A 24,248-nucleotide genomic window follows, 5' to 3' on the forward strand; every position below is an offset into this window, starting at 1 on the left:
TTTTATAGTTTATTGTATTGTATGTAAATAAAAAAAATATGAAAGATAATGGCATAGTAAATTATTCACAATCCATCTCCTACAACTCAATAACTATAATCATTTGACGATTGACAATCAAAACGAGTGGCACCTCGGGCGCCATCTCAGTGACCATTCTGGACCTGCCGATTTTGCAACGTCAATTTACCTAGGCCATTTCTCCTCTTCGACAATGAAAGTTATCTCAAGTACTATGTGCCATGCCATTGCGTAAGGTTTTTTTGGTTCTGTCGTGCGAGATTCGGGCGGTTCCATGTGCATATCTCGCGCTAGGTTAGAAAGTTATTACAATTGCTATAATAATAAGTTTTGACTGAGTAAGTCTTCGTTGCGCAACATCATCATTACTAATCTATCACGATTGTAACATTGTAAGATCATTTCGCAATACTTTTGCGCAATTTTTTTCATAGTCAACAGGTGAACAGTTTCAATGTCGAGGTCACATAAATAAACCATAGATCATTTTTTCAATATTTAATTATCACTTTTTTGGTATAGGATGACACTTAAGTATTGAGTCATTGGACCTTCACCTCGATTAATCTTTACAGGCACTATAGATTGTTTATTTTAAACACTTTTAAAAGATGTATTGTAAAAGTATAGTAGCAGTGCTAATTTTCTCACTAAGCTGCGTCATTTGGATATCAAACCCGATCTTGCGCGCGTTAATATATTTATTAAACAAATATTTTTCGGAATGTTTATAAGGCAAACATTGACTGATCGGCAGAAGAATTAACTAGAAATTGAAAATACACAGCAAATATATTTTTCCTCTTTTAAGAATAATCAAAATAAATATCTAAAGGTTAATTCGAATAATATGCCAAATCGTCAAGTAGTAATAAAAGATAACATAGATGGAAAAGACTAGCATAGAAAACATAGGATCTATTTCCGCAAATATATTCTGTTAATATATAATATTATGTAATCGATCCATATTCAGTGTACATGTGATATATATTTATGACATCAAAAATTCTTTCCTTCGATAATTTTTTTCTATGAAATTGTGTGAATATTTAATCAGTAATAAATTATTTATTGGCTAAATAAAATTGGGAAAAGTCGTAGCATAATTTCTTTGCTATATAAAAAAAATGTATCTAGAAAAATTATAATACTTTTATTTTCACATTATTAATTAACTTAGTAACTTAATACTTATCGCAAATTTTCATGAATTAAGTTTCTTTATAATATATTCATAGAAAACAAATAATAGCTTCCTTTTTATACAAACCTGAATTTTACCAGCAAAAAAATTAAAAAATTAAAATTTTAATTTCAGACTAAGTAAAAAAATTTAAGTTTAAATTTTTAACTAAAAAAACTACCGCGCAGGCAAAATATTTTTTTTTCGTTTAAATTGGTTCTTATAAATTTTTTGATTATTTTCAAAAATTATTAAAAACTACATTTTTTTGACCTAAAAATTTTCGACTATAAAATAACTTTTTAATATTTTTTTCATAAATTATGTTCCTTATTATGTTATGTTCCTAGAAAACTAATATGTATTAGCTCATATTTTACACAAATTTATATTTTACCGATAATAATAATAAAAATTAAAAAAACTTTAGTGTTAAAAAATTTATCATTCTCCTAATATTTTAGGTGTGTTGTTAAAAATTATTTGGCAAAATATTTTTGACAACAAAATCAAAACTTTTATTTTTTAGTTTAAATATTTTGATCGACTAAAAACAACAGACAAAAACTTTTCTACGTTTTAAAAAAATATAAGTTTATACTTGTATCGCCGTAAGTATTCGAGCATATTTTTATGTAAACATAAATAATTGCAACGAAACAGGCTAAAAAGTAAACCTCCTTTTAACTACGCTTCAGTTCAGGCCTTGCTCACAACCAGTGGAGCTTACCATGTCTGACGATTGCGCAGACTTACATTAGCCCCTTTATATGCGAGGTGCGGATAAATTATTAATGTAAGCTTTCAAGTGTTACAATTTATCACACATACTATAAAAAAATCGCTGATTTTATGTGCGACTTATTGAGTAGACTTTTATTTTTTAATATATATGCCTTATTGCGTGACTTTTAGAAAATGTTATGTAGCATTTAAACGGTTAACAAGCTATTTCACTTCAATCGTCAGATTTGAGTTCTAGACAGCCACATGGAGTTAAATTAAGCTAATATATAAAATAAAAAATAATATAAATGAGTATATGTACTACATATTGATATCGTACACTTTTAGATGTATTTTAAAAATAGGATCTTTCTAGATTTGAGTTTATAAGAAATCATTATCAATTTTTGCCTATTTTATAATAACTCAAAAAAGTAAGGACTTCTGCAGTTAACAATGTGAAATATTTAACAGCTACATATATCAACTTTGATGTAACAGTATATATTTTAATGATTATATCAAACTCAATTTTACATTGTGATTAAATTATTGATATAAAAAACTATTCTCAAAAATTGCTAAATTAAAAACTGTATTTTATTTATATTTTTCTAGCAAAGTGTTTTAAAAAACACTTTTTAAACTAGTTGATTATACATTACAATATTTCAAAACTACATCACAAATAGAAACTTTAAATTATTTAAAGCGTTTAAGTAGCCTTGTCCGCATTGAAATTATATGATCGTTATTTTTAGTCAATCAAAAAAATTTTGACTAAAAAATAACGATCAAAAAATGTTGAATCTTTTTCATTAAAAAGTTATTAATTACCTCAGTAACTTAATACTTTATTGGTATTTTTTTTATAAATTGAGTTATTTAAAAATATATATCCAGAAAACTAACCTTACTTTTTTGATACTTCAGCTTTAAGTAAAAAATAATATTTTTATTAAATTTTGACGGTCATTTAGTGAAAATTAAAGTATTGTGTTTAAATTTTAAAAATATATTTTTTTAAAAAGTAGAAAAATATTTTTGTCTGTTATTTTTGTCGGTCAAAAAATTTAGAGTAAGAAATAAAAGTTTTGATCGTTATTTTTTAGTCGAAAATTTTTTGACTAAATAAAAATAACAATCAAAAAAATTCAGTTTTTAGATAAAAAATCCAATTTATTGTTTACATATTACGCATATTAAATTATTGTTTTTTTTTGCAACTTTTTAGTTTCCTAAATTTAAAATAAAAAAAAACTAAATGAACAACAAAACCAACATTTTTATAAACAAATTATATTTTTATGTGATGCTGATGATGATCCAAAAAAATTTACCAAGTGATTTATATACAAAATTAACACATTATTGCGACAGTCTCGCTAATAAAATTTGTAGAGTTTGCAGCGAAAAAAAGATCTTAGATAACTAAAACACTATTACATGTATATACAACGCATTTGACATGCGAGTGCCGCGTTCTTCGTTTTTTACTTATTTAAAAAGTAAATACTTGGATTTTTTCTCTCACAATAAATAGCATCAAGTAGATAGAATATTTTAACATGTGCAAACAACACTTATAAATACAGAGTTATGCAAATATTAAATTCATTTACGAGATATGATCGCGACGATCGATGATCGGTGCGTGTGCACTAGTCACCCACCCCTCTTTATGAAGTACTTACACTTTGTATCGTAGAAAGGGAGAGAGGAAACTGGGGCAGTTATTAGTGACAGAAGTAAGTAGAAGAACCCTTGAATTATTTAAACCACTGTCCTATGTTTGCGTGTGATATTTGTGCCCGAGAGGGGTTAGTGAAAATCAATATTGTAATAGTTGGCGTTAATTTGATATGTGTCATGACGGATATTGAGTAAAATCGATGTTTTACTAAGGTATATAATTTAAACTTAATTATACGCTGCATATGTTACTAGTAGGAAGGGCGATTTGACAATAAAACATACATACAACATACAATATAGCAATATAACTAGTTAAAATAAATTTTATTTTGAAAGAAAAAAATATTTTAGACTATACTCAATTCAGAAATCACAGTCAGTGAGATCTATCTCTTTCGACAATATTTATAATTAATACAATTTTTTAAATTTACGTTTTTCTATTTTCCTATGGGGTAGAATTATCTATTCCTGTTCATAAGAAGCATAATTACTGTGAGAATATTAAATTTTTAGTTATGTGCATAGTCATTTTTTTATATGTTACTCATGTTTGAAAAATATTTTGTGTTTTTGAATTATAAAAAGAGGTTTATTGTGCCTTAAGTTAAAAAATGATGGAAGCACTGTCTTACTAACATAACAACAATATTTTACTATTTTATATTTGAAAAACATTATATATAAACATCATTCGATTTTTAATTGTGCTTTATTTTAAAATCTATGATAATTGCCTCAAGAAAATATATTGAATTTATCAAACGGTTTGCAAATATTTATCAATAAAAAATATTGTATGCTTTTTGTAAGCAATCTCATGCTTTCTGTAATACATATTGTTAGTATGTACTTGAATTGCAGCTTGAACTTTACAGAGTTCAAGTGCTATTTTCAGACTCTCACCGCGACATCTCAATTTACCCACTCTGAGACGCATGATTGGGAAGTTTATTGGTGTTTGTGTGTGTATATGTCTAACAACATGTTTTAAAAGTTATGATAACATGAACACACAACTCTGATGACGAGCAAGCCTATTCTTCGAGAGTTACATCATATCATATGACATTGCCCTTGAACAATTTGTCACTTAGCACTAGCCGTTGAAGTACGAATATAAATTTTTAAAAATATTTATAAATTAAACTTTTCTGGAGTCACTGCACCCCTTATCGTTGCTTATCAAAGTTTGCGCACCGTTTGTAAATAGCTGTGAACCTTATCTTATATAATATATGACGAGCGTGTGAGTCTTACCTTTTGCCGGTGAATCTTATCATTTTTTCGTGTGACGAATTTTCATGAACGAGGAATTTTGAGTCCTGATATCCCCAGCCGTTCCATTTCAGCAGTTCTTGTCTGAAAAGTAAATTGATGATCAGATTTTGTGCGTTTTAATTAAATTATTATTAATACAAATAACGGTACAAGTTTCTTGAAGTCATATTATGAACAGCTAACAGTTTTGATTTCCAGACTTGTTACAATGGTAAGTTTACTATATAAATAAAAATAGCAAATATTCATAGTTGCGGTCTTGTATCAACTGTCGTCTCGATTGATAAATATTTACAGAACAAATAACGTACAACTCCTTCTTAAAAATACTTAAATTATGCATGACCCAGAAGTTCAAATATTTTTTGCATGCTTAAATTATTCGTTACTGTAACTATACACAGCAAATATGTATAATATGTTTAAATATAAAAATATCATATAAAATTAAATTATTAATTTTAGTGTTTTCAATAACATTGTAAAAGTTAACAAGCAAAATTTTAATTGTAATGTGAAACATCGGTACATTAGGAAAAGTTATATTACAATATAATTCTTAAACTTAGTTTTTCAGTTTGAATCGTAACTTCTACTGTGAATTTATAAGTCAATGCAACTTGTATGTGACATTTAAACTAAAACACAGAAAAAACGAATCTCCCGATTATGACCAGGAGCGATTTTTTTTAAGGTACCATATTATATTTATTTAGAAATGGGAGTTACTTTTATATTTTGTCGTATAATGCAACGGGAATCTTGTGTATCCGGTGATTTATTATATCCGTGACCATTTCGCAACAATGCACTCGAGAATCCTTGTTATTTATGATTTTTTCTGGTCGTAACGAGGGCTATTGTGTGATCCCAATCCTTGACGCAATTGTCTTATTGCAGAATTTTGGTCACAGTAAATTAACGTAAGTTCAAAGAATAAGACCCCACAATATAAATAGACGGTCAACAATATTATACATTCTCTCAACATAAATTCATTTGGGGGAGGGGGTAGTAAAAATATTTGCCTCCCACTTGAATTTGTTCAGAAAAATGCATGTCATTTAATGAAATACTATGAATTTTAATGAAATCGAAATATTAAGAAAAAATCTTTCCCCTCCCCCTCCACTGTCTCTGATTACTGACAAATGATGTCTCTGATTCTAAACTAGAATTTCTCGTATTATCCGTTGCAAAAATATAAAAAAAAGTCTCGTATCTATACCAAAAATATTTTTAAAATCATATCAGAATATATTTTCACCGGTAGACATATATGTTTTTACTAGTTTACATATAATTTATCTGGCAGTTGCTAGTAAAATTATAAGATTTAAATTTTTTCATTAGTGAAGTCTAAATACATATTGTTTCAGTTATAATATCGAAAATATAATTTTAATTATAGGCGCTAGTGAAATTATATGCTGCTCTAAAATAACAATGAAACTCAATTTGATAGTTGCGAAACGTCCATTTACTGTTCAAACCAAAACCTAACCGAATAAAAGTTCCAAAACGAATTATAGTTTAGTATAACTTTCATTAGGTCTAGTCCAAAATACAAACTCGGAAGAAGAATATTGCTAAGAATATTATGGTTATTGGATACGCTCTTCTGATATGAAAGTATTGGTAAAAAATAATATAAGCCGAATTTTGGTCAATGGGAGGGCGCAAAAACAATTATCACTTCTTAGAAGGCAAAAATTCACGTCAAAAGCAATAAAATCGGCAGCAGCACTCGAATTTTTATTTATAAAAAATGCGCTATTTACTTGTATGTATTCATTATTGTATATTGTGAGTTCGTACTGATTTACCCCGCTGTAATACATTGGGCTTACGCCTGTCAGGCAAAAAAATACATGAAATATTAACTGAATGTGTAATCATAACCAATGGCGTTAAGTCACCATTGCATGAGATTTCGGGTTATTTTAATTATTTTCTTTTTAAGTGATACATTCTTACATTAACCAAAATATAGAGCACTTTGCAAGTTATGTAAATTTATTTACTAAATATTTTATTATATTTCGTTCATAGATATTTTTTGTGTATATGTTAAAATTTGGTAGATCTATATATGTAGATACTGTTTGTTTTTATAAAATTCAACAATTTATATACGCTTAATTTTATATGGTTGACTTGCTCGGTTGGTACATATTTTGCCCATTGTAACGCATTGGGCTTATGCCTGTCAGGTTACAACGAAAGATTTTTATAAATCTTAATTAAATCAAACTTTCCCCCCTCCCCACTTCTGTAAAATGCCGAAATTACGTCGCAAAGTGAGTTCAACAATAAAAAGTAGGTTTGATATAGCATTTATAAGTTTAAATAAATAAAGGCTATTTTCAAATATCATCCGCTAGCTCTACGAAATATTTTGAGTGTTCTCTAATATATTGCACGCTGTTGATTTTACACTCCCCAAGCAACTTTAGATATTTTAGAAACATTGTTAAAAAAAATTAAAAATATTTCAAAAAAAAATTTTTTTGGCGCAGATCGTTTGTGCAGCCGGGCCTGATTAACATTAGCTTATACATATGTATGTTCCGTTGTATGTATGTTCCTATTTAGATTTATATTAATTTATATAAGCATATATCTAACATTGTTACTGTTAATACAATTTCATTCGTTTCTAAAATATCATATTTAAACGAAGAAATTTAAAAAAATAAGATGATGTCGAGTAATTTTTGCAAAATAACTGTGCTTTAATAATTTTTCCTCAGATTCCTTTGAACGCGATAGTTATATATTTTACTTATGGTAGTCTATTTTGTCTCGCTTTCTATTAAAATATTGTTAAACATACTATATGTAACATTACAAGTCGAGAGCGGTAAGGGTTGCGTATTTGCTGCCGCACACTTGTCAAATAAAAATCTCAAACTACGAAATCGCGTATTAAAAATATTATTTGTAATTTTAACAATTTTATCGTGAAAGCAATAAATGCTTAAAAAAAATATTCAAATAAGAAAATATTTTTTGTATTCATACCTTTTTCGACATTTTTAATATATATTTATTTGAACAATCCTATTTTCTGCTCAGAAAACATATTTGTTTCAGCAGCAGGAAAAAAGTCAAGATCCTGAGTGAAGCTGATGCTTTATTAAAATATATGGTCGTTCTTTTATGGCCAAACCGAAGGATTCGAAAAAAAATTTGCGCAATGGTCGGAAAAAAATTGTCTATGGCCAAACGTCAAAATGCTCCCGGACGCTAAACGGGAAGCGTCGGCGTCGCCGGTCTCAATAATTCTCGTTAATATTAGACATTGAATGAAAATACCTTCGTTTGGGTATGGCACTCTCCACTTTGATGGCGGTGAGTCCTTTGGACTGCTTCCGGGGGTAGTCGTCTGGGTCGGCCATGGCAAGAGCTTTTCACACGCTTTTCCAAGCGGCGCACGCACACGGAGTGACGCGAGACGCACACTGTGCAAAGGGGCGCGCGCAACTGACCGCGATTGCGCTCTTTATCACTCTATATACGAGAGTCGCGAGGGCCCTCCTGCCGGCCGCCGAAGGAACTACTGATACTATACATGGGGTGGATTTACCGCTGCTTTTACCAATATAGAGTAATTATATAGACTTAATCATTTGCCACATTTACTCAAATATAAAATTAGTGTTGAATTCTTTCTTTATTAAAATAAGACTAACAAATTGCCCCAATGCGTCAAAGGTCATACGAGAATTAGATCAATTTCTCTCCTCGAAGAGAAGAATAAATTATGTTTTAAGAAATAGAAAAATCTTTATGAGTAGATTATTGAGCATAAAATAAATCTTTTACAAAATTAAAACAATATGACATTTTATTATATGTCATATTTTTTGTGTGTTTTAAAATAGTATGTAATATGTTTTTTATATTAAATATAATATTATTATTTGATGTATAATTTTATATCTTTTTCCCTTTTCATTATAATACATTTATATTAAATATTTTTCCCTTTTCATTATAATACATTTATATTAAAGATTGCATACCACATGATGTAAATAATATTATACACAACGAAAATATATTTTTCGTTAACAGGTATTCGTTTCTATTCAAAACACTGTTCATAACAAAAAAATAATGGATCCACATAAACCCTAAAATAACTAACCCAGTGATACAATGTTTGACTCTGATATTTTTTATTTGCACGTACAATATTTTAGGGTAAAAACTTAGTATTCATAAAAATAATTTTCCTTATATTTTATATGGGAAAAACGACAACACAAAAATCATACAATTCCACGAAATATTTTTGTAAACCTGTATTTTTATTTAATTAATACAAACAAATTAAAATACCTAATGAGCAAGGCGCACAGTCAAGTACTTTTATAATAGAAGCCACTTTTACTAAAATAAAATGACAGAAACTATAGCATGATCATAAAATAATATTATTGGGTATGAGATATTCGTTAAACTACTGTTGAGATAAATTACTAGCAAATAAAATCCTTTCAGCCACGGCTCAATGCTTGCAAAAATAAGAAAGGAAAAATCCTGATAGAGAAAGACGAAATCAAAGGGAGATAGTTCGAGTTTTTTGAAAATCTATTAAGACTCACAGAGAAGCAAAATTTTATCCTTGAAACAGTCTAGTTCTCAGCAAAGATTATCATTGATGACCCCATAATCGAAGAAGTAAGACCAGCTATGAAAAGCTTTAAATGTCATAAAGCACCAAGAGTAGACAAAATTACTAGAGAGCTGTTTAAGTAAAGATGTGACACTAAAACTTTCAAACTAATATTTTAATATGTGAATAATATTTGAGCTCACTAAATATGTTATTTTATGTTTAATTATTGTATTTGTAATAAGCAAAATATAGTTTGATTACTAATTTACAGAATTAACTTTATATACATATAATTAACTTTATACAAAAATACGTTATATTTTTGCAAATTTGAGATAAAGCTACATAGATTTTTATGGTATAAAATAAATTTACAAAAGTGATTTTTTTTTCAGAAAATGCTTATTTCTATTTAAAAATACAAAACATTTATGTATTTGTTGGTTGTTATATATAACAACTTAAAATTGTAGTGAAAAATGTCCTGCGATTAATAAACGAATGATTAAAAAATATTAGTTAAGGCATCATATTTTTGTCATAGATTAATGATGTCAATATAATTCGGTTTATAAGTACAAAAAATAAATCTCAATACTAAACCAAATGCACCCAAGTACTAGAAAAAAAAAAGTATTTTTTTAACTGATTTTTAATACTTTTATTTAGATACAAATTATTTATAAAATTTAAAATAATCTTTCCTTTATAAAATCATAGTTTTCCTAGTAATTGATAATAATTATTCTACAACTAAGGATAAACTAGTAAATACTTCTTAAATAATATTAAAATTAGCTTTTATCTGAAAGTAATAATTGTTAAATTAAATACGGTAACGTCAATCAAATTGATTATTATTTTTAAGTTTTGCAAATTTACAATCTAGTGACCTACACCTGTAAATGCAATTTTCGTGTAATAACTTGTCGACAATTTTAAATATTTAACCTTGATATTTAATTAATGAGTCACCATCTATTTTTTTGTATTGTTTAGAAATTTTAATATATCAAAGTATTTGAACATCTTAAGAAAATATGTACGAGTACTTTGCATGATCTTATTCTAATTATCAACTTAATGGATCGTAGTTTTAAAAGTAGTTTCTCAATAAATCAACAAAAACTGTTGAAGCAAATCTCAATAAATTTGATTGGTCACGAAAGTAATTATTATTTTTTGTGAAATTAGAGCACAATAATATTTGACTAAAGTGATTATGTATTTATATACAAACAATATACATTATCTAAAATATAGCTGCTTATATTACGCATACCTTATAAAATCGCAATAATTAAAAACTGCATTAAAAAACATACATGTTTTTAAAAAATCAAAAATTTAAATTTTGACAATTTTCATAATTAAATATTAATATTTTTTATTGATACTCATTTTCATACTATACTATAATTACTTCTGCAAAAATATTTTATTGCTTCAACAATCTAAATAAATATTTACTCAAGCTTCGTGTTCATTTTGTCGATGACACTTTTTTCACATATATTATACCTTCATCTTAGAACTGCATATACTTAAACACTTTAATATCAACCAAAAAAAATGTAAGTGATTAAATCTTTAGTCTAAAAAACAGCCATTCTGGCTCTTTTTAATTGTGGTAGCAAATAGGTGATACACACGAAAAAATAACAGAATTTCAATAACGGTAGTGATTGAAATTCTATTAGTTTCGTTGTATGCAGGTGTATTTATTTGTTGATAGCAACACCGAGAATTACATGATCAAACAATGAGAAAGAGGCGATAAGGACGTTACATCTAGTTCCGGAAATTGGGCGGAAATAGACTTAATAGTTTATCTCAGATCACTCTTGGCGCGACGTGCCATCTTAATACTATGGTTACTCGAACGTCGTTTTTATATACTATTAAATAGCTTACTAGTTGTCGATTTTTTATTGTTGTGACGTGCCATTACTTATGGGTATTATTTGTTCTACGTTTTTAAGAAATATTATGAATAGTAGAATACAACATTGATTGTATTTATGTTTTAAATATAAAAAAATATTTATATAGCACTGATGCAAAATACATAAATCGACGAGGGACACCGACCGGCGGAAGACGACCTTCTGAAACATCGTCAATAGAATGTGTCTCCTACTGCCGCTTCGCCTCGGTGTCGCATGCAGAGCTCCAGGCTTTCAAACAACATCAGCTTCTACAGTAATTTTTAGATGATTAACATTTATTTATTATATGAATATGACTTATCTTCCTTATATTAAATTTATGACACAACATAATTATATTGTGACGGTATATACCAATTTATAACGTTTTACTACTAAAATTACCACAAAAATCTATTTTTTAGTCAACGTTTCGAAACAGGTACTTGCTTTGGAAAAAGAATATTTTCGGATAGCTATACAAAATATACTGTAGGGGGCCTATTTATATGTATTTATTCGGGTTTATTATGGGCAAAACTTGGCGGCACTCTAATAACACTGGCGGACGGATTCTCTCGACTGACAACCTTCGGCGCGCCGTTGCGGGCCTGCGCCCCGTTCAATTGTAAATTAATATGTAACTTCATAAATCTTCAATAAAACACTACTACACCGGCTCAATCTGTGTTTAATTGCCACCCGTCATCATCCCGTCGCCAAAATACTAATCATTATTAGTAATGAACCTACACAAAAATGGATCGTTTTTGTGTTTAGACAGTATCTATGAACAATGAACACGTGATTATTAATTGTTGAAGGGCTGATGATGAAAGTTTTTGTGAAACCCAAATTCGAATGATTTTAAACTATTCCTTATGGGTAGCTACGTTCTACTGATAACTCCTAGACAGTTTTATCATAATCTTTCTCTACCAGTGAATTAAAGCATCATTGATACAACTATTGGATGCTTAGTACTATTATTCAGCATCTGTAAAGATTCGTGATGTCTTACTAGTAATTTTTAGTTTCACTCTATATTTAAAATTTCATGAATGTGTTTCTTCGATAATTGGCTTTAACAGATAGTTTACATACAAAAATCATCATTAGAATCAGAGCTTCAAAATAATATTAACAACGGCGTGTTCTCTTAACCAAAATCAGCAACAGACTGTTTAAAATACTGTCTAAAAATGTTTGATTTTGTGATCATTAAAGTATTCGTTTAATGCTGCAAACGTTGATAATAGAACAAACCACTTATTAACTTTTACAACCTCAAAATATTTTTGAAAGGACGAAATAGTTTGTAATTTACTATTGTGTAACGCTTATCTCAAAATGCTTTACTAAATAATATTTTATTTGTGTAAAGTTTTCATATTTATTTTGTTTTGAAACAAGAAGTGTTGCAAGCGTGAAGACCTTTGATGTAACTGTAATCGTCGACTTATAAACAGTTTTTTCTGATCTTTTACTAAATGATTTTTAAAAAGTAGTAAATAAGTGTATGAAGTAAATGGAGAATATTTTTTTATAATATCAAACATGTTTCACGTTACCTAAATTGTGTTGCTTTTTATTGAGTCAACCTTGAAATTAAACTTATTTGTTTGATTATTATGAATAATGCAATGTTAGAAGTATAAAGTGCCATTTTTGTAGGGAATAAGTAATAATATCCTTTAAACTAAGTTTTGTAAGCTCTTTGCCCAAAAATGATTGATTATAAAGAACATGAAGCTAAAAGTATAATTCAACATATTCTAGCCATACACATGGCCAATATATGTAATACTTGTACGGTAAACCGATGGTGGCTAATACCCGAAGACATGGGTTCGAATCATATATTAACTCTAATGTAATTCAATTTATATCGCGTCTGAGAGATTGAAGTTAGTGACTTTTATATAATTGTAGTTTCGATCGATCATTACGAATTAAGTTTTCTTGCATTTTATCTAATCTCATGGATGAATAATTAAAATAAAATCAAGCTAAGTCATGCATAGTATAATCTATTAATTGTAAGCTGTAAAAAATAGTTACAATAACGAACAGTCCTGTCTCCCTACTTATTTGTAGGTGTTGATTTACCCCGTTGTAAAGCATTGCCTGGCATCTTGCCAGAATTGTCGTCCAAAAGTCGTAGCGACTGGTCATAGAATTGCAATCCTGCTGGTTAATATTTTTGATATACCATCAGGTAGGTGGCTATTCTGAAAATAAAAGTATTTGAAGGATGGATCCTTTGAAGCTTTTCTTATTAATGTCAACGTCGCAATTAAACAGAAATATGTCTTACTTATGAAGAGTGTTTAAATGGAGAAAATGTTTTATTTTATAAATTCTTGGAATAATTCAATATGACAGCAACTTATTATTATGTCATTCATGTCTATAATATTGATATCGTTATTAATTTATTATGATAATTAAAAAAATGTTCAAAGAATAAAAGTTAAAATATTTATAAAAAACTAGCTGTCGGTACCTCACGATAGTGAGGTACCGACAGCTAGTTTTTCTCACTATCGTGAGGTACCGATAGCTAGCGAGTGTGCGAATACCGGACCCTCAACTTTTTGGGTTTTAAATATAATTTTTGCTTCGTTCTGATTTTTAAAAATATTTTTTAGAATTAAATGGTTCAAATTGGACATTACTATTTAGAATTTTCAATGATAGACAAAATAGTTCAATCTATAAAAAACTACTTAACATTTTCAATTCATTTGAAAACAGGTTTACAACTTGACTAAATATTTCCAGAAGAAAACATTTAATATTATTTATTAGATTTACAACGTTAGATTTTATCGTTATATTGAAACTTAGATATTTAATGATAAATCTAAATATTGTATATCATTTATGAATAGGTTTAAAACTTGGCTAGATAATAATAAATTAAAAATTGTACTATGAAATTTCAATACAGCGAAGCTCACGGAACCAATGAATAAATTTTGGTATACTGAAAATTCGTTATGTTGAACGTAAGGAAGATGATATATTTTATTTTTAATTATCACATTACTACAACATCAAAATAACCTCTTATAAGGTTGACAGATAGTTTTTTGCCCATTTTTAAGGATACTGTATGAAACAATAAAATTTGTGAAAAAAATGTTTTATAAAAAAAGTTTGAGGGTCAGCAAAACACATGTAATGTCGCTTTTGAACACATCTGTCACACACCACGTCAAGAACGAACTGAATTTGGAGAAATATTGTGTAAAGTTGCAACGTCATTCTTAAATTCGGATCAAAATATTTCGTTATACAGAGATCAGTCTTCGTTATAATGAAAACATTTTGTATGCAAGTTTTTCGGGGACAAATTAAAGATTCGTTATACTGGGAATTTTGTATTTCGGTATTCGTTACAAAGAGATTTCGTTGTAATATTTTTTAAAATAGGTTTGTAACTTTACTAAATATTATTAAAACAAAAAATATCAAAATGTTTTCAACATAAAAAATAATATTAAAACGTAACATTTTGTATCATTTAAAAGTATATTTACAGTTTAATAAATAATAATAATAATAAATAGCATCGGTTACACATCCGCTCAAAAATATTACTGATATGATAAAATATTTTGTTACACCTTACTAACGCTACAACACAATCGATCATATATAGTTAGTGCAATGTGAGTGATTATAAGTCATTGATTGTGTTTTAGCGTATTTTATGTGTTTGAGTGCCAGTTTTAACGCTGCATAACACAATTATATCATAAATTTAAATTTTCGTAATAAAAAAGTTTTTTGGTGACACCATAAGTTACTTTATAATTTAAAAAAAATATTTCTATGTTTTATGTGTAAATATAAAAGTCAGTTTTTAATTACATTTACTAATGAGAAAGAAACAATAAACTAAAGATATCAAGCACCTAATCTGTTACTTTAGATCAAAAGTGCGTTTTAAAAATATTAATAATTTTGAAACCTTTGTCTTTTTTGATTAAAAAATATTTTGATTTACATCTTTTTTAAAGTAAATGTTTTTCTGCGCAGCATTATATATTTTAATAATTAATGAGTGTAAAAAGTTTTCACTATATTTAAAATTAATAATAAACTAATGATATTTAAAATCTATAATAAATTATTAATATTTAAAATCCATAATAAAATAAAAAATATTTTTATTGTTGAAAAAAATATTTTGAATAAATCTTGAAATTTTATTCTGAAACTTTTAATTTAAAAAATATTTAAATTAGTGTTATACATTTTTGTGTAGTTTACTTTCAAAGGCGTCAGTAAAAGGGATTTTTGCAATACCGTGCGCTTAGTAGTTGGTTGGTAATGAATAGTACTTATTTTGAAACTTTGCCCCTTTTTGTTTAAAATATTTTTAAAGCAAAGTTTTAAAAATTCTCTAAAAACTAAAACTTTAAATTGCCAACGTTCGCCAAAATTTAGGTACATATTTTTTCTGTATAGAGAAGCTAATACATATCCACATTATTTATATTATATTTTAAATCTATAAACTAAAAAAATATTTTAAAAAACATTTTTTTTTGTATTTGATGATTTTTATACATATTTTAATAAATTTTATACAATTTAAATCGTTAAAATCAATTTCGCTCGTTAAAATCAATTTAGTTCGTTCTCAAGCGCGGGACTTCCCAAATTTGCTTTGACAGTTCTTCTGTCACTCTGGCAAGAAATATGTTATAATCCCGGCATTTTTGTTACAAAGTGACAATTGAAGATGATTCAAGTGATGCAGCATTTGAAATTATAGACAAAACTATAAATTGCGGGTGTGCCAGTAAGCGTTTAGTTATAAATGAATAATATAACACGGTTATTCTAACAAAATTACTATTGACTTTCCAGGATCTAATATTAAAAGACAAACAGCGGTGATTTGGCAATTAAAGGTATACATACCGAAGTTAATTAAACATATTACAATGCTAGTAATAATAAAAAATATATGACATATTGTGACAATTTTGTAGAAGATGAAGAGATGTCAATCTACGTGTTTAATCCTCTACAGTACATCCATCAATTGTGTTCTTTGGTTGTCGTTTAAATTTAATTTATGGATTATATTAGTAGTAATAATGTGTTCAATGTTTACTCTTGATAGGAGTCTTATTGTTTTTTAATTATTTTTCAGAAGCAATGATGGAACAATTTGATGACCTATATGGCTACAACGTAGAATTGGTATATATAAACAAAGAGTTAATCTTCTAATGTTGAAGTCACTGTCAGCAAGTATTATCTTTTTATAAAGAACATACTACATAAGTTTGATGTAACTGAATATCTTAAATTTGGCTATTCAGAAAGAGGAATGATGGCACAGAACAAAAATTGTACCTATTTTGCCACATCGGAATTAAAAATAACCCACTCTTAGATATTTTGGCTATCGATTATTCCAGGTATGCAATCACATATTTATAATCATTGTAAAATGTCGTTTATTAGATAACATCAAAGAAACTACACATTTATAAGCTGTCCGACAGCGCCGATTTGATCGACATTAACTTTCAATCCTCACATACTAAGGATATATTACACGTTCATGTTTAAAACATAACTGGTTAATTTAAAATTCTTAAAATCTAACGTATATGTGTATTAAATCGGAAAGCAATGATAATGTTTATGTAATATAAAAGAAAAACTCACTTTCCGGCCTCGGAGCCCGGCGACGGGATTTCAAAATTTGAAGATTTCATTACAAAGATTGTTTTATGATTGTTTATCTAATTTAATCAATGTATTCTTCTTATCCTAAACACATTATGTATATATTTAATTTTCATAGTTATATAACACACCTAGTTAATTTGCAATCCGATTATTTATAAAAGCAAAAACTCACTTTTAGGCCTCGGAGCCCGTCGCCGGGAATTCAAAATTTGAAAATTTCATTACGAAGATTATTTTATGATTGTTTATCTAGTTTAATCAATGTATTCTTCTAATCCTCAACACATTATGTATATATTTCGTTTTTATTCAGTCAAATGACGAATTAATGAAAATTATTGTCGCGTAGCAAAATTTTATTATTAAATAATAATTATTTAAAAGTGTTGTCACGGTACTATCTATTTGAATTTGAATGCTTATTTTTCATTGGTCGACGCTATTTGAATATTTGAATGCTTATTTTTGATTGGTCGAAACAACAGAACGCATTACCGGCGGCTCGAAAATCAATCGGAACAAATTCAATTTTAATTTTTAATATTATTTATTATTATAATTAAATATATTTCCTTTGTTTACGTGTATTGTTACACACCGTTAATACAAAGCGATACGATTTACAGAGTAGATAATTGAACGGAGAATGTTTCGTTTAAAGTTATGCGCGTCCGGAAGCGACGGCTTAGAACAATTATATATAAGATAATACATCCATTTATATTTTTATTCTCATATTTTTTCAAGTTTATTGTAAATATAATTCCAATGATAAGATTATATTTATTTTTAATAATTTTAGCTTATGAAAATGAAAAATATATTTATTTTAACAAAATATATTTTAAATATTTTAGTCAAGACTCAAACCTTTATAAGATATTCAACTTAATTTCTTTATCATTTTAATTATACGTTAAATGCACAGATGTCGCTGTTATATTTTAAGCCCTTAAAAATATTTTAATGTATATTTTAACACTAATTTTCTTTAATATATTGAATAATTATCATTTACAAAAAAATCAAAAATATTTATTGAATACCACCTTAAATAATATGTGAAAATAGATATTTCAATTTAGCAGAACTAGCTGTCGGTACCTCACTATCGTGAGGTACCGAAAGCTAGCGAGTGTGCGTATACCGGACCCTCAACTTTTTGGGTTTTAAATATAATTTTTGCTTCGTTCTGATTTTTTTAAATATTTAAAAAAAAATTAATGGTCCAAATTGGACATTATTATTTAGGATTTTCAATAATAGACAAAATGGTTTAATCTATAAAAAACTACTAACATTTTCAATTCATTTGAAAATAGGTTTACAACTTGACTAAATATTTCCAGAAGAAAACATTTTATATTATTTATTAGATTTGAAACGTTAAATTTTATCGTTATATTTGAAACTTAGATATTTAATGATAAATCTAAATATTGCATATCATTTATAAATAGGTTTAGAACTTAGCTTGATAATAATAAATTAAAAATTGTACAGTGAAATCTCAATACAGCGAAGCTTACGGAACCAATGAATAAATTGCATATAACACAATTTTATCATAAATTTAAATCTTAGTAATAAGAACTTTTTTTAGTTACACCATAAGTTGATTTATAATTTAAAAAAGTTGTTTGTATGTTTTATGTGTAAATATAAAAGCCAATTAGAAAGAAATAATAAACTGAAAATATCAAGCACTTAATCTGTTACTTTAGACCAAAAGTGCGCTTTAAAAATAATAATAATTTTGAGATCTTTGTCAATTTTTATTAAAAAATATTTATATTTATATATTTTTTAAAGTAAATGATTTATCTGCGCAGCATTATATATTTTAATAATTAATAAGTGCAAAAAATTTTCACATTATTTAAAATTTAAATAAACTAAACATATTTAAAATCTATAATAAATTAAGAATATTTAAAATCCATAATAAAATAAAAAATATTTTTAAGGTTGAAGAAAATATTTTGAATAAATCTTGAAAATTTATTCTAAAACTTTATAATTTAAAAAATATTTAAATAAGTTAAAAAAATTAAATTAGTTATAAAATATTTTACAATTTTGTGTAGTTTCCTTTCAAAGGGGTCAGTAAGAGAGATTCTTGCAACACTATGTGTTTAGTAGTTGGTTGGTAATGAATAGTACTTATTTTGAAATTTTCCCCCTTTTTTTTAAAATGTTTTTTCAAGCGAAATTTTAAAAATTCTCTAAAAACTATTAATTTAAATTGCCAACGTTCGCCAAAATTCAAGTACATTTTTTTTTTGTTAAGAGAAGCTAATAAAAATCCACATTATTTATATTATATTTTAAATACCGTATAAACTAAAAATATTTAAAAAAATATTTTTTTTAGAATTTGATGATTTTTAAACATATATTGATAAGTGTTTTACAATTTAAATCGTTAAAATCAATTTCGTAGTTCGTTCTTAAGCGCGCGGTGATATCCCGATCATGTATCGGGATATCCCCTCAGTTGCTTACATTTGACAGTTCTGTCATCAGTCAAGCGCGCGCAGAGATACAGCTTAGTGCCATTCAATAAACAGTAAAATATGTTAATTAAACAAAGCATTCTTCTTACAAAGTGTCAATTGAAGATGATTTAAAGTGTATAACATAATTAAAACTATAAATTATGAGTGTGCCAGTAAGTGTTAGGTTATATGAATAATATGTTACGGTTATTCTAACAAAATTACCATTGACTTTCCAGGATCTAATATTAAAAGACAAACAGCGGTGATTGGGCAATTAAAGGTATACATACCAAAGTTAATTAAACAAAGTAACATTTTACCCACTATATAGTATCGTTTACAGTTAATTTTCAGAAACAATGATAGATCTAATAACATTTACGTATCGCAAACAATTAATATATGACATATTGCGACTATTTTGAAGAAGATGAAGATATGTCAATTTACGTGTTTAATCCTATACAGTAACTTTCGTCAATTTTGTTCTTCGGTTGTTTAAATTTAATTTATGGATTATATTAGTAGTAATAATGTGTTCAATGCTTAACTCTTGATAAAGGTGTTTTTAATTATTTTTCAGAAGTAATGAGGGAGCAATTTGATGACTTATATGACCACAACGTAGAATTGGTATATATAAACAAAGAGTGAATCTTCTCATATTGAAGTCACTGTCAGCAAGTATTATCTTTAATAAAGAACATACTACATAAGTTTGATGTAACTGAATATCTTGAATTTGACTATTCCGAAAGAGAAATGAAGGCACAGAACAAAAATTGAACATATTTTGACACATCGGAATTAGAAATAACCCACTCTTAGATATTTTGGCTGTCGATTATTCCAGGTTTGCGATCACATATATATAATCATTGTAAATTGTCGTTTATTAGATAACATCCAAGGAACTACACATTTATAAGCTGTCCGTTGGTTGATATATACAGTCGACAGCGCCGATTTGATCGACATTAACTTTCAATCCTCATACATACTAAGGATATATTACACGTTCACGTTTAAAATTGTGCATTAAATCGGAAGCAATGATAATGTTTATGTAATATAAAAGGAGAAATTCACTTTTGGGCCCCGGAGCCCGGCGACGGGAATTCAAAATTTGAATATTTCATTACGAAGATTGTTTTATGATTGTTTATCTAATTTAATCAATGTATTATTCTAATCCTCAACACATTATGTATATATTTCATTTTCATAGTCATAACACACCTAGTTAAGTTGCAATCCGATTATTTATAAAAGGAAAAACTCACTTTTCGGCCTCGGAGCCCGTCGCCGGGAATTCAAAATTTGAAGATTTCATTACGAAGATTGTTTATCTAGTTTAATCAATGTATTCTTCTAATCCTCAACACATTATGTATATATTTAAGTTAACATAGTTATAACACACCTAGTTAATTTGCAATCCGATTATTTATATTCAGTCAAATGACGAATTAATGAAAATTATTGTCGCGTAGCAAAATTTTATTATTAAATAAAAGTGTTGTCACGGTACTGTCTATTTGAATTTGAATGCTTATTTTTCATTGGTCGAAGCTATTTGAATATTTGAATGCTTATTTTTGATTGGTCGAAACAACAGAACGCATTGCCGGCGGCTCGAAAATCAATCGGAGCAAATTCAATTTTTATTTTTTTTATTATTTATTATTATAATTCCTTTGTTTACGTGTATTGTTACACACCGTTCATACAAAGCGATACGATTTATAGAGTATAGAATTGAACGGAGAATGTTTCATTGAAAGTTATGCGCGTCCGGAAGCGACGACGGCGGCTTAGAACAATTATATATAAGATAATAATTAAAATAAAATATATTTTTTTTTTTTTTTAAATTCAAATACAAGTATAAAACATTTTTATCTTCTTTTTTTTATTAACTTTTTGGTCGAAACATTATTGTCTTCTTTATTTTTTATTAACTTTTTGGTCGAAAATTGTTAAATTATTTAAATTTTTATTTTTCTTCGGCCCCTATTGAAAAAAATACATTTTTTATGTATTTTCTAATTTTTTAATGTCTACCATCGTGTAACAACGCGGGGAATCAAGCTGGCTAACGAACCAAATCGATATATTTATATGGTTTTTAGGCTAATGCAGTTTTAGGCTAATCCAATTAAAGCTTCAGCATGTGTCGTGGTCACAAAAAGTATTAAAATGAGTAGTCTTTGTTCGCTCCTGATGAGTAATGGATAATAAATCATTCATTTCAATATTTTTCATTCAAATTTAAATGAGTATTTTTATATTTACGAATTTTTCTCTCTGCGTTCATTTAGAATGTTCCTCTCAACATTTTGCTGAAAATGTTCTTGGTCATTCTCTGTAGAATAACTCATTTTTTCTATATCAAACTAATTTAACATTCATTTTATGCTGAGAAAATTATGTATGTATTCACAAGTTATTCTCCAGAGACTGCCGAAAAACAGTTTTGTCGAAACGTCGAGAAAAAAATAGATAAGAACAGAATAAAATAATTCTTTATATGTATGTAAGAATACAAAAATAATTTTGATTGACTTAGTACATACTAATTATAGTAGAGCTATATACAATAATTAACTGAATTATTCTATAAATAACAATAATAATATCATCAAGCAATATTATTAAAAATTACATATGTATATGAATTATGTGAATAATAATTTATATGAGTAATATTTACATCATACGATATTTAGTTTAATTTAATTACAAACTACAAGCTGAGTGTATAACCATTTAGTTAATTTTTATTGCTTCTCTTTTATATTGTAGTATATGATATGTATGTACTTGCCTTTTTTTACTGTCTAGTTGTAGAATCGCCAGACATCTTGGAACGATGCCAAACACTTATCGCTTTTCAAATGACCCAACATAAAATCTATATATTTAAGGCGTATGTTGAAAAAATAATAAAACGAAATTTATATATAAAATTTATTATATAAAAAATTGATATGATAACATGTTTACCTTAAGTACAAAACAATTTCGTTATATTTAATTACTTACATAATAAAAAAAATAACAACGACGCATCAAAGATTTAACATCGATACGTCATTGCTTTCATGTTTTAATAAATACGCACGTAATTACACCATAAGCTGTTACTTTAACAGCTTTAAATGTTTATATGCAGAGCTCAGCAGATAATCTAAAAACTATAATAATAAAAAGGATCACGAGCGTTCTGGCTTTTATCATATAATACGCTCGGCTACTCTCGAGTTTTATGTCAAGTTAACTGTTACAAATACATTTGATATCAAATCTAGTCACCTATATTTGTATATCTAGAGCAACCTATAATTTGGTTTTAAAGAATTCATTTCACATAGTTTTGAATTAGGAGTCGAGAGAAGCCGAATGAGACGCAAGAGTTGCTCTTGTATCCAAGTCCTTAAAATCTCATCAAGTTCTAAATTCTGATCATAAGTCGTTATAATATATACATATATTTCTACATTACTATACAAAAGTGTTATATAGTATTAAGATGAAACAGCCCAATCTCGAATATTAATAAGTATAATTTTAACATATAACTATAGATCTACTCTCACGGAAGTAGTCTTTGATAGTGTACTGGCTTTTTGCTGTTATCCATCACGTAGAACGACTTTGGCTTTCCGTTGCCGGTGAAGTACTTGTGAAACGAGCCCTTTTTTGGTTTGACTGGCACATAATAAGTGGGCGTCTTTTTGACGTGCTTCAGGGGCTTCAGATATGGTTTTTCTCCTGCGTCGTTCTGGTATGTGAACGTGTTCCAAGTGGGCGTTTTCTGGATGTCGAAAATGTCGCTGTCGTCGTGTCTTGACAGTTGAGATCTGGAGTGGTGCTTCTGAAGTCCAGCGATCTTCTTTAGAACTGGAATGTTCCAATGGTAGATTCTGCCAGGTTTACCATTCGATTTGAATCCCACGGCCAGTTTCTTGCTCATGTTGGCTAATGCGTTCTTGTCTGGTTTGGTGTGAGAATAGTAGTAAGGGTTTGGTGGCAGCTTGACGAAGTACATCTTAGAATCGTCTTCGTTGTGATGTCTAGACTCGACTGCTAGACGTTTTCTGCTGTGACTGGCCGGTATGTGTAACTTTTTCAAACCCAATCTAGTTAAGACTTCGTGATTGCTCAATGCGTTCTTGAACATCTTTGAAATTTTGCTAGATTTTGATTCCGTCGAAGGAACTGACTTTTTGATTGTGGCTCCATCGCCCTGCACCAGCCAAGCTAGAAGGCAGCAAGCGAAGAAGACAAATCTGAAACAAATAAATAAAATAACATTGGATTATAACTCTTATTTAAAAAAAAATGAATAGCTAATCTTTGCAATTCTAAGACCCTAGAGTAAAGTTTCTAAACCTTTTATTACTGTATATAGTTGTAGCAATATTTTTTTCATATATGTCTTTATGAATAGCTGCTGTCAATCTTGAATAAGAACTTTAAACTGTAGTGTACTATTACAATTAGTTACATGTTGTTAAAAAAATGATCGGCGGACGAGGCGCCGCTAGTCGTCGTCTTTC

General features: G+C 27.8%; 2 protein-coding genes across 3 annotated transcripts in view; both read right to left on the minus strand.

Annotated features, from left to right (window-relative positions):
- The window catches only part of Agps (alkyldihydroxyacetonephosphate synthase), a 28,259-nt gene extending 19,808 nt beyond the window's left edge, over positions 1-8,451 (minus strand). For both annotated transcript variants that reach the window (XM_088202752.1, XM_088202753.1), the window contains exons 1-2: positions 8,228-8,451; positions 4,889-4,990 (exon numbers count right to left, since the gene is read on the minus strand). In XM_088202752.1, the coding sequence (XP_088058878.1) occupies positions 4,889-4,990; positions 8,228-8,310 (185 nt within the window). In that variant the 5' untranslated portion in view covers positions 8,311-8,451. The remainder of the gene's footprint in view (positions 1-4,888; positions 4,991-8,227) is intronic.
- Positions 8,452-22,642: 14,191 nt separating this feature from the next.
- Positions 22,643-24,248, minus strand: part of LOC148227046 (uncharacterized) — a 66,924-nt gene continuing 65,318 nt past the window's right edge. The window contains exon 2 of the mRNA XM_088202593.1: positions 22,643-23,978. Within this exon, the coding sequence (XP_088058719.1) occupies positions 23,282-23,978 (697 nt within the window). The 3' untranslated portion in view covers positions 22,643-23,281. The remainder of the gene's footprint in view (positions 23,979-24,248) is intronic.

This window comes from Plectrocnemia conspersa, unplaced genomic scaffold, assembly GCF_051122295.1.
Source record: "Plectrocnemia conspersa isolate PC_06_02 unplaced genomic scaffold, ASM5112229v1 ptg000013l, whole genome shotgun sequence".
NCBI lineage: Eukaryota > Metazoa > Arthropoda > Insecta > Trichoptera > Polycentropodidae > Plectrocnemia > Plectrocnemia conspersa.